The sequence below is a fragment of the Onychomys torridus genome, chromosome 19 (assembly GCF_903995425.1).
Source record: "Onychomys torridus chromosome 19, mOncTor1.1, whole genome shotgun sequence".
In the NCBI taxonomy this organism is placed as follows: Eukaryota; Metazoa; Chordata; class Mammalia; order Rodentia; family Cricetidae; genus Onychomys; species Onychomys torridus.
Genome location: NC_050461.1, coordinates 29938420 through 29952831, shown reverse-complemented (window position 1 = coordinate 29952831; position 14412 = coordinate 29938420). Strand labels below are relative to the sequence as shown.

The following is a 14412-nucleotide window of genomic DNA, read 5'->3' as shown; positions in this document are numbered from 1 at the left end:
ATTTACAAACGGACAGATTACCATACAATTACCCAGCGCAGAATCTGCAGTCAAACTGCCAGGATTTATACGCGGCAGCTCCGCCCCTTACCAACAAGTTCCTCAGCCTTATTTTCTCTATCGGGTAAGCAAGTGAGGGCGATGATGAGCCCTATGTCACAGTTGTACTGCAACTAAATGAATTCATCTTTGTAAGCTGACTACAGGGGCTGGAGAAAAGACGGGGGAGGGGGGTGTTAAGAGCTCCTACTGCTCTTGCAGAGGACCCAGATGCAGTTCCCATCACCCACATCTGGACCTTAACTCCAGATACAGCGCCCTCTATTGGCCTCCATAGGCACATGCATACATGGTATACACACACACACACACACACACACACACACACACACACACACACCCAACAAAGTAAAATACAATGAATCTTTAAAATCCCAGTACTGAGGAGGCAGAGGCAGGTAGATCTCTGTGAGTTCAAGGCCAGCCTGGTCTACAAAGTGAGTTCCAGGACAGGTATCAAAACTACTCAGAGAAACCCTGTCTCGAAAAAAGAAAAAAAAAATGATTAAAAAAAAACCCATCCACAAAGGTAGTTCATTCCTATGTCTGACTGAAAATCAAGCAAATGAAAGAGAGGACAAGGACAAGGGTTACAAGAGAAACGAGGGCAGGGAGGAAACACGGCAGATGTCGCATGCAAACAGACAGAAATGGATGAGCTGACTCAGGACGGGGCGCGCAGGCAGCCTGCTCTGGTACATGAAGGAAGTGTGGCAAAGTTGTTCCGACATGTCCAAAGAGAGCCTAACCCAGGCCATAGGGTGAAGGGTCGGCCAGCTCCGGAGACACCAGCAGACAGGAAGTCCAGGCCTTCCTGAGGTAACACAGCAGCCTGGGCAGGCCCAGAAACGCTGGAGCAGAACAAATTCCTTACAAGGAACCAGGAATAGTTTGTCCTCTCCATCTTGGGGGAAATGACAGTCAAAACAGGAGAAGGCATAATGCCCAAATGAGCATCCTAAAGCCTTTCATTTTCTCTTTTATGAGAAAAATGTACCTGGAATCATTTATCATCCTAACCAAGGGCATTTTTCTCATCTTGAACAAAAAGTATGCGAAGATCATTATAATTCTAACTGGCTAAAGTTTCAGCAATCTCTCAATCTAATAACCTTCTTAACAAAATTGCATTTTGCTTTTAAAAAAATGAACAAAATTCTATATCCATTTCTATGCAGAAAGCTTTTCAGAGCAATTTCATCACTGGAAATGTAAAGAAATGTCATATAAATTCAGTTTTCTGTATCTTCATAATCTCTAAGGCTACAGGATCATGCTAGGAAAGGAGCTGGTGCTGTTTTACTCTGGGAAACAAGACCAAGGTAAGAAGATGTGACCCAGAGCCCCTGAGGTCAAACACTGGCATGTGCCCAAGAGCCCCCCACAAACCCACAGGCACATGAAGGAATGCAGAGATGGACTTGGCCTCTTCTAGACTCCAGCACAAAACAACCACTCAGATCAGAAGAACAAAAAGAATTAATAACAGCATATGTGCTTGTGTAATTCAAGCCTGAGGGGGGGGGGGGGGGGTGGGTGCACAGACACAACACATTGCTTACTTTCTTATGTTGATGGCTTAGAATTCTATAAGAAAAGACAAAGTAACGAGAAAAGCACGCAATTTTATCTAGTAGAAGTTTTATGTGACTTGGGACATAAAAAAAACTGAGGACCACCCCCGCCCAAAAGCAGGTAAACCCCTGTGGATTTTTTTTCATGTATTTTATGTACACCGTGTTCTGCCTGCATGTATGCCTGCAGTCCAGAAGAGGGCATCAGATCACATTACAGATGGTTGTGAGCCACCATGTGGGTGCTGGGAATTGAACTCAGGACTCTAGAAGAGCAGCTTACAGAACACTCTTAACCTCTGAGTCATCTCTCTAACCCCAAACTGTGTGTGTGTGTGTGTGTGTGTGTGTGTGTGTGTGTGTGTGTGTGTGTGTGTGTCTTTCACGGTGTGTTGAATCAAGTGGATAGTTACAGAGAAGTACAATTAGATGCAAAGTGTGAGTGGTGGCTGGGAGAACTTAGCAAAAGCCTCTCTGTGTCCCCATGCCTTCAGAGAGAAGGACATTCCTTTCCTCCAGATACAAGGAAGATTACCTCCCAAATTTAAGCCAGACAACCTGCTTCCATGGATGGTTAGAAAATTCTTCCTAAGTTCATAACCTTCTTCAGAGGAAGGGCAGGGGGTCAGAGAATGACTTGTCAGCCTCTCAAATTCAGTCCTTCGTTTAACGTGCTTTTGGAGATGGAAGAGAGGGCTCGGTGGTTAAGAACACTGGCCGCTCTTCCAGAGGTACAGTTCCCAGCACCCACAGAGTGGCTCACAACCATATGGAACTCCAGTTCCAGGGGATATGTGATACTTCCTTCTGACCTCCATACACGCCGGGCACACACATGGTACAGAGACATACATGCATACAGAACACCCATGCACATGAAGTAAAAAATAAGTTAGTCATCAAAATAAATAAATAAAATGTCTTAGGGTATGACTGGAGAGATGGCTCAGTGGGTAAAGAGCTTGCCCACAAGAATGAGGACCTGAGTTCAGATCCCCAGCAACCATGGTATCACACACCTGCCACCCCAACACTGGCTGGGCAGAGACAGGTAGGTAGATCCCTTGAGAGCTCACTAGCCAACCAGCCTGGCCAAATCCATGAGCTCTAGGTTCAGTGAGTGACCCTGTCTCAAAAAAATAAGGTGAAGAACAATTAAAGAAGACACAGGACATGGAACTTCCACCTCCACACACACACCACACACATGTGTACATACCACATGAAGATACACACACACACACACACACACACACACACACACACACAATATTTTAAGGCATGATATCCTAAATCCCATCAATGGATAAAGCTCATTAATTTAGACTCTATGTTTAAATGTACACAAGAATTTTCTCCAATTTTTACACTAAAATTTCCTAATTACTTCTCTTCTGGGAAAGGTCTCACTGTATTGCCCAGGCTTCTAACTCATGCCTTTTCAGCCACAGTTTCCCTAATGCTGGAATCAGGCTTGTACCCAGCTTCTTAATATTCTTTATTCTGACAATTTTCAGTAATAGATTCAAATATGAGCATCTAAAGTCATTTCCTTTTTATAAATAACTATGTAAAACTTTAAGAATTTAACTTAAGAACTAAAACTTCTCTCAATTAAAATTAGATAAATCACACTCTTACATCCTTTAAAAATTCTCCTGCTATCTATTAAGTCTCACTAGCTCTGCCTCCATTGTCCTGAATAAAATTTTAATATTCCTATGTAGGTATACACACACACACACACACACACACACAGTTTATAACAAAGTTTTTTAATGATATCCTAATAAAACATATTCTTCTGAAAATTAGGATACACCATTTGAACAAATAGTTAAGATGTGCTATAAAAACAAAATTATTACTAAATTATTGCACTGATACCATTAGGTAGCTCGTCAGCTATCTGCAGGCTTAGGGGATGTTAGGGAGTAGATCCCGTCTCACAACAACAGCCTGTATAAACAAAGACTAGAACTCCAGGACTCTGTTACTGTTGGCGGAATGAGACTGAGTCATATCTCTGGCCCTTGAGGGAATATGACATCCCGAACTCCACAAAGGTTATGGATCACTATCTAAAGCTGGTTTCATGAGCCCTAACCCTTCTAAGGTTACTATCTGGATGATCACCTGATAAAAAGCAAGGAGGTACCATCAACTCTACCTAACAGGGTCAATCACCTAGACAGGAAAACCCACCAGGAAGCTGGCTGGTGCAGACCTTAGAAACCTGCCTAATGTGCAGATAGGACAGTGGTCCCTTGGCCACTGCCCACTCTCATCTTCAGAGGGCTTCACATTACTCTGTAACAAGCCTTACCTACCTGTGTGTCTTCCCTGGCTTCTTTCAAAAAGATCAAGGAACTGAGGGAGACCAGAGAGAGATCCTAGTAATGATGCTGTTGGACTCATATAACCTGATCCTAAAGAATTCCTTTAAAACTAAATCTAGAGGCTAGGGGTGGAACTCAATGATAGAACATACACTAAGAAGAGCCAAGGCCTCCATTTGATCCCCAATACTAAAAAACAATCCAATGAATATAAAGAAATAAAATACTGAAAACAGTGTCTATCCTCTGACTACATGAGCACTACCATAAATGGCGGTACCAAGTCAACTCCAGTGCCAGGCATTCCCAGTGCACTGCTTAGTCCTTGACAACTGGCATTGTGGCACACATATATGATGTCAGTGGTTGGGAAGCTGAGACAGGAGGATAACTTCAAGTTCGAGGTAGCTAGCCAGAGCTCTGTAGTATCAAGCCAGTAGGGGATACAGAACAAACTCTTTTCCCAAAACAATTACGTAAATAAACAAAATCTGTTGCTTCAATGTGTAGATAAATGAAATCTCCCATGACTATTAAAACACCTAGGTTTCTTATAAGTAGACATGAAAACAATAAGCACAAGCAACAGCACAGTGCTGACATAACAAGCTAAAAGTGAGTTTACCAAGCGGTGATGTTTTCCCTACGTCTTCTATCCTCTGTAATGTTTTGCTCAAAGTTTCAGAATATAAATACTTTTAAGCAGTAGTCGCTAATGCATCTGGAAGAAAGAAAGGAATGACAAGGCCAGTGGCCTTGGCCAAAATGACAAGGAACACCCATCGGTTCCTGTTCCCATTAAAGCTGGTGAGATTTCACATTCTTCACCACACAATGGAGCTTTCATCCAAGCTGGAAAATACTTTTGTGAGAAGATTTGCTGAGAATGGATGGAATTCTTAATGTTGCAAGCACCCATTGAATTACTGAAAAGGACAATGACTGAATGACTAATTAGAAATGTTTCAGTGATATTTATATTACAAAAGAAAAGATTTAGGTCTAGCATTTTCTCTTGAGTAGTCAGTCAGAAAAAATACATTAGGGTTGTTGACGATGGGCATCGATTCTGGAATGCTCTGCCCTCAAAGCTCTTAAGACGTGCCTTCCCTTTGGCCAGCTAATGCTTCTTACATCCTACTTGGCTTCTACGTGTTACTGTTTGAATGGTTGCTTGTACATCCTTCAGTCTACCCTACCCCAAAACAGGGCTTAAGATGACTCCAAAGAACTGGATAGCATGATAAATGATGAGAAAATAAGGGGAAAGAAACAAAGGAGGACTCGAATAAGAAAGACAGGTCAAGTGTCCTGCAGTCTAAATTAAAATAAGTTAAATCCTAAACCTTCCGACAGCAAAGCCTTTCTATCTCAGGACGCACGAGCTAACCATCCAATAGCATCATATCAAAAATGATTTGTTGGGGTCAGAGAAATGGCTCAGTGGTTAAGAGCATGGGCTATTCTTCTGGAGGACCAGGGTTCAATTCCCAACACCCACAAGGCAGCTCACAACGGTCTGTATTTCAAGTTCCAGTTGAATCTGAACCCTCATACAGACATACATGCAGGCTAAACACCAATGCACATGAAATAAGATTAAAAAAAAAAAGAAGCCTGTTCTTTCAAAAAAAAAACGTTTTAAAAAAAAAACAGTTTCAATACTGAAATTAAAAAATAAATTCTGGTTGGGGTAGGGATATAGCTCAATTAGTAGAGGATTTGACTAGCTAGCACACACAAAGCCCTAGGTTCAATCTGAGCACCCATACATAACTCAGGATGGTGGTGCATGTTTTCAACTGCATAGTGAGTATGAGGCCAGCCTGGGCTACATGAGACTTTGTCTTAAAACAAGAATATATTTTTTAAAAAAAATTTTTTTCCATCAGCTTTTTTGGTTATTTCACATTTACTTTTAAATACATAAGTAAATTTTCTATAAATAATGTACTTATACAGTCTTAAAAAGAAAGCAAATCATTTGAAAGCAACTTTGCCTTATCACTTCTATAGAGACACAGTTTTATGTAAGCATGCAATTGGCTGATGGCCTGGTTTAGTCTAGAAATGTATTTCTCATGGAGTGTTAGAGATGTTCTCATAACAAATGAAAAAGGAAAGGAAAAAAATGAAGAAAGCATTTGACTAATGCACCTAGCAAAGATATAGTTAAAATAGTCTCTCCACAAAAGGCTAGCATATATCCTAGGGTAGGTTGTTTGCATTCTTATGATTTTGTTGCCATTATCAATGATGGCCCATTAGAAAATTCGGTTATTCAATGTGTCTACTTTTATTTTTTACACTTATTTACATGTGTGCATGTGCACACACTCACACTTGAGCACAGTGACTATATGGAGTTCAAAGGACAACCTGCAGGAGTCAGCTCTCTCCTACCATGTGAGCCAAGAGGATCCAACTCAGTCAGGCTTGGTGGAAAGCGCCTTTACCCACCCAGCCATCTTACTGACCTCAATTATCTACCATATTTTTATACTGATACTTTATCTGGTAACCTTACTGAACTCTACAATGAGCTTTAATCATTTTTGTCTTTGAATTTCTATTACTTGCTCCTCTTTGTGAAAACAGAAGAAGAAGATTCCATTAGCTTCTGTTATGATCAATTCCCCTGAATTCCCAAAATTCAATATAGTGTTCTCTGGCCATCACTCACACAGCTTTCTCACTGGTAGGCTTCTATTAACACTAATCTCCAGCCCTCTTGCCCCAGTCTTCCAATATCAACCTTCCCCGACTTTATTTCTTTCTCTAATAGAAACTGGATAGCATAGCACAGACACTGTCCAACACTCATCCCAACACCATCCCACTTTATTTCACATTCGAATAGAAATTAGATAACACAGCACTCTCTGGCCAATGTCCATGCTCTCTTTAATACCTCTGCATGTAAGATACATTCATTCAGCTTCCTCTCTCCATTCCATGCTCAGAATAGACCCAAGAAAATAAGAAATAATGAGTCTCTGGAATGTTGTCCTAAACACACTTGCACTGATCTGCCATCCCATCATACACTGCTTCATAAAATTTCCCTCTCTATTCCCCTTAACCACTATTTAAAGCTTTCACTATTTTCCTAAAATTATTTTTTTCACTTTCTTTGTTCCCTTATTATATGATTTCCTTTTACCGATACTCCTAGATTTGCAGTTTAAACTCCAATAAAACTGAACTCCAGGCTGGGAGGATGGCTTAGGCGGGAAGGCGCTTGCTGTGCAGGCCTGGTGGCCTGAGTTGAATTCCCAGAGCCCATGAAAAAGTAAGAGGAGAAAAACCATCTCCACAAAGCTGTCCTTTGACCTACACACACACAGCATGGCACATGCAGTCCCACACTCAGACACAGACAAACAGACATACACGCCCCAAATAATAAATAAATTTAAAGATTAAAAACTGAACTACTTGAGAGTCCCTAAATATGTCTTGATTTCTTTGTACATTTTCTTCCTCTCCCTGCCCTCTTCCATTTTTCTTAACCAGAATGCTTTTGAAGTACCTCCAAAGCTCAGCTCAATGCTCTATCTCCTGGGAAAACTTCCTCAATACACAAGTGTCTCCTGTATGCCTTTAGTACTCTGTACCCACGTCTAGGTATAGAAATTACCATGTCCCTCCACACCCTCTCATCCATTTGTTCCTGTATAAGACTGCTTCTCGGAGGAACTTCATTTCAGTTTACTCTCCCAAGCACCTCCCTGGTGCTAGCTAATTATACGATAAACTAATGAATAGTCAGTCCCACTAAAGTACAATTCCTTGAACCTGACATTTTGTAAAAGAAATGAATTTAGAGAAAATAAATTTATCAAAACCTTAGTTAAGATGAATGTGGATGTTTGACAGTAACATCAATAGCAAGTTTTATATTCATAACCCAGGTAAAATGATCTTTTTTTAAAAAAAAAAAGCTGGGGATCGAACCCAGGGCCTTGTGCTTGCTAGGCAAGCGCTCTACCACCGAGCTAAATCCCCAACCCTAAAATGATCTTATGTAAAATATAGTCCAAGTAAATAAAAGAAATCTTTTACTGAAAGATAAACAGCTCTTTGGGGTTATTTTGCTTGTTTGTTGCTTGTTTGGTTTTATTGAGACAGGGTTTCTCTGTGTAGCTTTGGAGCCCGTCCTGGAACTCTGTAGCCCAGGCTGGCCTTGAACTCACAGGGATCCACCTGGCTCTGCCTCCCGAGTGCTGGGATTAAAGGCGTGTGCCACCACCACCTGGCGACAGCTCTTTGTTTAATACACCTGAATGGACTGAAGCTATGTACCAGACAGTACTAGTGGCACCGCTGTTAACGCCTTTCTATTTTAACAGATACCTGAATGAGGAGAAACCCCATGAAAACACTGCCATTCACAAAAGACTAATCTCAAGTACTATAAAACATAAAAGAAAGACCAACTGTGAAAACTGATTCCACTCCACCCATCCTTCCACTAAAGTGTGCTTTTGAAAAAGCAATTATTAATGCACAGAGGTAATATAGTATGAAGAATGAAAGCATATCCTAAAAGGTCACAGACAACTTGGTATTCTTTCTATGATGTTAAAACCAACTAAAATAAATATGCACATATTTGGGGGAAATACAAGGAAATAATAGATACCAGCTTTAGGATGATAGCCAAATAAAATGGAGGCAGGCCAAGAGAGAGACCGTGAAAACAACAGTTAGCTGAAACCTGAGCTTTCATTTTCGTACTAGATGTTCAGTTGCTAAATTATCTTTTAAATAGAAGGTTAAAAGGAGGAGGAACAAAGTAGGGAGAGCGGTTAAGAGGGAGAGGAAAGAAAAGAGAGGAGAAGAAAAGGATAAAGATAGGGGGAAAAAACCCTCAAAAGATGAACGTAAACCAAGTACAGACCCAACACTGACAGTGTGTTCAGACCAAGGATGAGTGCCCCTACAAGATGATGGCACAAGATAACACTACAAGCTCTGCTGGTAGTTTGTAGGCTAACACCTAACCTATTACCTCTGAATCAAACTCAAAATTCACCCACCCATTCAATCCCCACTACATTGCAATTGAGTGTATCTGCTGTAAAAGGCCTCCAATAAATGTGAGGCCTTTGACACTCAGGAACAAACATTCTCCTCAGCAAATAATAGTCAAAAAGGGAAGAGGGGGTTATATAAACGAAAATGTGGCTGATTCAATGACTGACTCTCTGTAATAAAGGTGACAATTCCCTCAAGCCTCTGAATAGGAACATGGTGGCTGTCATTCATTCATTCATTCATTCATACATTCAAGTGCCAATTATAGTCAAATCTCATGAAAAACAAAGGGACACTTTGGACTTACGGTTCCTACTTGAACCCAGTCTAGCATCTCCTCTAGAAAGCTCCAGAATTAACAGTGCCCTCAAGAGAACTTACCACACTTTTAGCCACTACTTAAACAACTGACACCAAAGCAGTTCCCATGCAGAGTGAGGTTATACTGGCTCTCCAAATTCAAAGACACCAAATCTCTATGATAACCACTGGGAAACTACACGAGATTGCATGAGTACAGTGCTGTCTGTCATACCTGCTATCTCCGTGAGTTTGCTCATGTGAGCTCCATCTGCGAGCCTCACAAAGCCAACCTGACTTCGGAAAGTGTCAATCCCTTGGAAGGGCAAAGTCAAGTTCTTCCCTTGAAGGATTTCCTCAACGAATGGCTTCAATTCCAAAAGCGCATCAGTACCACTAGTGAGAGACAATATTTTTCAGCAATATGGTAAGTAATAAAATAGACAAAACCAAATAAGAAACAAAGAAATCCATTTTTAAAAAGACAAATTTTATATATTTCAAAGTTCAAAATACCTTTTGGATCTAACCTCTGTTTAAAAACCAATATTAATTTTTAAACAACTATAGAAGAGATAAATTAAATCTTTTTCCTAGTTATAATTACCATTAAAGACATAAAAGCAAATACTTGTGGTGGTTTGAATAGGAATGCCCCCCACAGACTCATGTGTTTGAATGCTTGGCCCATAGGGGATGGTACTATTAGGAGGTGTGGCCTTGTTGGAGGAGGTGTGGCCTTGTTGGAGGAGGTGTGTCACTGTGGAGACAAGCTTTTTGGTCTCATATGCTCAAGCCACACCCAGTGTCTCGGGCTACTTCCTATTGCCTGCTGATCAAGATGTAAAACTCTCAGCTCCTTCTCCAGCAACATTTCTGCCTGCACACTGTGTGTTTCCTGCAGTGACAATAATGAACTAAACCTCTGAACTGTAAGCCAGCCCCAATTAAATGCTTTCGTTTTGTAAGTGATGCCGTGGTCATGGTGTCTCTTCACAGCACTGGAAACCCTAACTAAGACAATACTATTTCATTATTCATCAGGAAACTTCTAAGTCAGAGGTGGTAGCACATGCCTGTAAACAAAGCACCCTGGAGGCTAAGACAGGAGGAAAGCTACAAATCTGAAGCCAACCTGGACCTTGGAAGACCTAGAGCATAGTAAGACCTTGACTCAAAAAATAAAAATTCAAACAAACAAACAAAAAGAAATTGCTAACCAAAAAAAAAAAAAAAAAAAAAAAAATTACCTGTGTTACTCAAAGTGCTGGGATTACAGCTCAGTTGTTTGTTTGTTTCTGGGGGTAGCATTTTGAGGCAGGTTCTCATGCGGAAAAGGATGACTCTGAGCTTCTGGTCACCCTACCACCACCTCTAGGGTGTTAGGATGACAGGCATGCGCCCAGCCTGTGTTTGACAGGGTAAGCAAGCACACTCTACCTGCTAAATCATGTCCCCAGCCCAAGTCCTAGATTTTTTAAAATCAAAGTACTAATGCTTACTCAAACAGGACTTACTGTTTACAATGTATTCTACAAAAACTTAAACAGGCATTATCTCTTAACATACAATGTCTTTATTAACATGATATTGTACCTGGACTCAAATAAAGTATAAGTTTAACTGTATTTCCCAACGAGAACTAAATGCTTGTTATAGCTGCTTAGCCTATGTTCACGGAGGACCACTTTGTGTTTCAAATCTTCATTCCCCTTTATATTTTGAGTTAGACACTATCTAATTTTACATGGTCTTAAATTTATGATCAATTACTCACATTTTGAAAAGAATTCCTAGTGAATGCACCTTTCTATGAAAATAAATTAAGACTCACTAGAGGGCAGCAATTACTTAAAAAAGAAAAAAGCACCAGCAGTGTGGAGAAGGTTTGAAGGTTTTCAAACTCCCTTCTAACACGACCATCATTGAATTATCCTGTTCGCCAAACACATAAGTGAGAAGAGAGATTTTTGTAGTGCTTTCATATTTCTAAACTAATCTTCACACCCAGCTCTGAACTGATTCCATTTGTATGTTTCCCAGTCATGTTCTTATGATCATGCAAAACTGCAGCACCACATGTAGATGTCAGCACATCTCCACATCCACATCCTGAGTCCAGTGTCCCTAATTGCATTCGGAACCACTGGACATGTGGTCCACACTGCGAATCAAATACTGCCCTTCTCTGAGTTCTGTGAGGCAAAGCATTCGCTCACAGAGCACTCACGTACCTACCCTAAACTGAGGGAATTCAAGACATCCAGGCTGCACGGAACTATCAACTAAAACGGCCATGACGAAGATAAGACTTTTCCAGAAATAATGACTTCTGCAGACTCTTTGTGAAGGAACACAGGTGACCTAAATCGTTCAGGTTTTCAATTGTCTGGCTGTCTACAGCAAAGTATTTACCTAATGAGAGGCTATTGATCCAAAGGAGTCAGAGGGTCTCTTGGGGAAACATCACTTATCAGATCCTTTTTAAAGCAGGGTATCTTCTCAAGAGTGCTTTGCAAAAGACTTCTTTACATTTAAATAGGGGGTTTATTAATTTTAAAAATAGCATATCCATGTACAAACAGACTTCTGAAACTGAGTTCAGGCCAAAGGTTATATTTAAATTGAGATAAGACAACTATCTGACCAGTCAGCAGGTACTTTTAGCCTAATACATTTCTACTTCTCTGCTCTGAAGACACAAAAGGACCTTACATGGTATCTACCCAAACCAATTCATGATTTTAAAAATGCCTCTACCATGCCATCCACTCTACTGATTAATGCTTGACTAAATCCTAAGATAAGATGCTAGACTCTGAAGAATAAAAATGAATATGGACTGGCAGCTGATAATCTAGATCCCTAGCATACTATACAATATTGGATGAAAAACAAAAATGTTAGCTTAGAGGCTTTTTAAAAAATTGTTCACATTAAAAAAAAAATTGTCTTCCCAGAAAATTCCATCCATTTGATTCTATTGAGCTGCCCAACAGAGGCTGCACCGTGGATCACACTTAAAAGTTGACATCTCTGCTCCTCCAGAATGTGGGCCAGCTTCATGAAAGCAGATAAAGACCTCAGAGAAAAGACCGAGCACAGAGGGACTTCTCTCCCCAGGATGCTCCTAGATTTGGCCCAGAGCTTAGACTCTTTCTTCCCTGGTTCCCTAGCCTACCAGACCTTCCCATAGATTTCAGACTTACTGACACCACAACCTTGTGAACCAATTCTATAAATAAATCTCTCCATATACAAAGCCATCTACGTGGACAAAGAATGGATATCTGTGTGGACACACCGGATCTGTTCTGTTCTTAGAGAATCCTGATTCATCACCAGTCCAAACACACAGGCCAAGACTCTTCCTCCTCAACTACAGCGCCCTTGTGCCACATCTTTGGTTTATCCTCTCTGAAAAGCATCAAAGCATTTGTTTTTTCTTATCATTGATAGAGTGATAAGCTGAAATAAAACAAGTCAAAGCTCTGCTTCCCTCTGTCCTTGAAGACTGCCGGCTTCCCACGGGAGGGTCTACGGTGTAAAGAACTTAATTACGGTCATCATAACGTGGCCAGTTGTGAACGACTATTACATTTTGTTTTCCCTCTCTTAGTCTATCTTTTCCTCACTCTCTTCCCAACCCAAGCCTTGCTTTTCTTTCCCTCAGGAGCCATGTGGGTTAAGACAGAAACACAAATATGTAGCTCCTTCTGGCTTTTATTTGCCAAAGAGCCCAAGCTTGAACTTAATACAGCAAACTCCATAGGAGATAGCAAGGAATTCTCCACTCTAGTAATGAGTGATTTCCATTTGACACTTAGGGGATGGAGGCAGGGGATGCAGAGTGTGGAATGGAGTACCATGGCACTAAGAATGACCAAGGCAAGGTGAAAGCTGTCCACCCCACCCCAGGAAAATGACAGCTCTGATGACAGACAGCTAAGAGTAAGTGCCTACTACATGCTGGGCCACATGCTAAGGGCTCTTTCTTATGTTAGCACTAGTTCCTGGGACCGCAAGAGTAAGTCAGGCTGCTAATAAAAGGCAGTTATGCCATAATTCCAGAATCTTCACCTAGAGTCTCAACCTAGACTCTAGAATTAGACTCCAGAATAGTTTGCATAATTAATATAGGCAACATTTGTGTAACCAAGGAATACCACTGATAACAATGAAGTGAAGAAAATCTGGATTAGGAATATTTAAACAAATGAGGTGGTGTGGCACACACCTTAACCCTAGCTCTAAGCGGGCAGAGGAAGGTGGACCTCTAAGAGTTCAAGGCCAGCCTGGTTTATAGAGCTAGTTGCAGGCTAGCCAAGGCTACACAGAGAGAAACCCTGTCTTGATAAAACAAAAACAAAAAAATTTTTTTGAAGAGTGTAGTGGAATGTGTCTGTAACCTCAGCATTGAGGCAGCCACTTGACACATCAAGTTTAAGGATAGCCTATGTTACATAAAAGAAAAAATAAAAAAACCCTCTGTGCAATGACTAGCAATCAGGATGATCAGGATAAAGAATATTTCTTTAGAATCTCAATGCCTCCTTGGGCTTGTCTATATTTACTCACAGTAGAGTAATAATTTGGATAATAATACTCAAGAAAGACATATTACTCACATGTTTACTTCATCTTCATTTAATAACTGCATCACTAGCAAGGTGATATGAAAGGAACCATCAGCAACCATGGCTTTGGCCAGTCGCTTATCCTGTTGTAGTATCGTATTTTGCAAGACCTTAATTCCAGCTGTGATCTAATCACACATACAAAAAAAAAAAAAAAAAAAAAAAAAGATATAAGCAAGCAAAATTTTTATAAGGCAAAATTTTAAATCAATAAGAGAAATAACCAAGCAACTACCAAAATTAAAGTGATGTCAAGATTCTGCAACCAAATACATTAACAGTCTACTTTTTCCCACACTTGCTAGAGTTGACCGGGACGGCTTGATATGCTATATAAACATAGAAAATCACAAAAAATGTGTGTCCGTCTGCCAGGCAACAGATCTGAGCACAACACTCTTATTTTGCAGACTGGGTGGGAAAACTCCTCATGGCCGCACATCCTTTTAGAAATATGTCCTT

The 14412-nt window shown here is 40.5% G+C and overlaps 1 protein-coding gene across 2 annotated transcripts in view; it reads right to left on the bottom strand.

The window, feature by feature from the left end:
* Window positions 1-14412, bottom strand: part of Akap7 (A-kinase anchoring protein 7) — a 146783-nt gene that overhangs the window by 101484 nt on the left and 30887 nt on the right. For both annotated transcript variants that reach the window (XM_036168918.1, XM_036168917.1), the window contains exons 4-5: window positions 13942-14078; window positions 9549-9709 (exon numbers count right to left, since the gene is read on the bottom strand). In XM_036168918.1, coding sequence (XP_036024811.1) covers window positions 9549-9709; window positions 13942-14078 — 298 coding nt within the window. The remainder of the gene's footprint in view (window positions 1-9548; window positions 9710-13941; window positions 14079-14412) is intronic.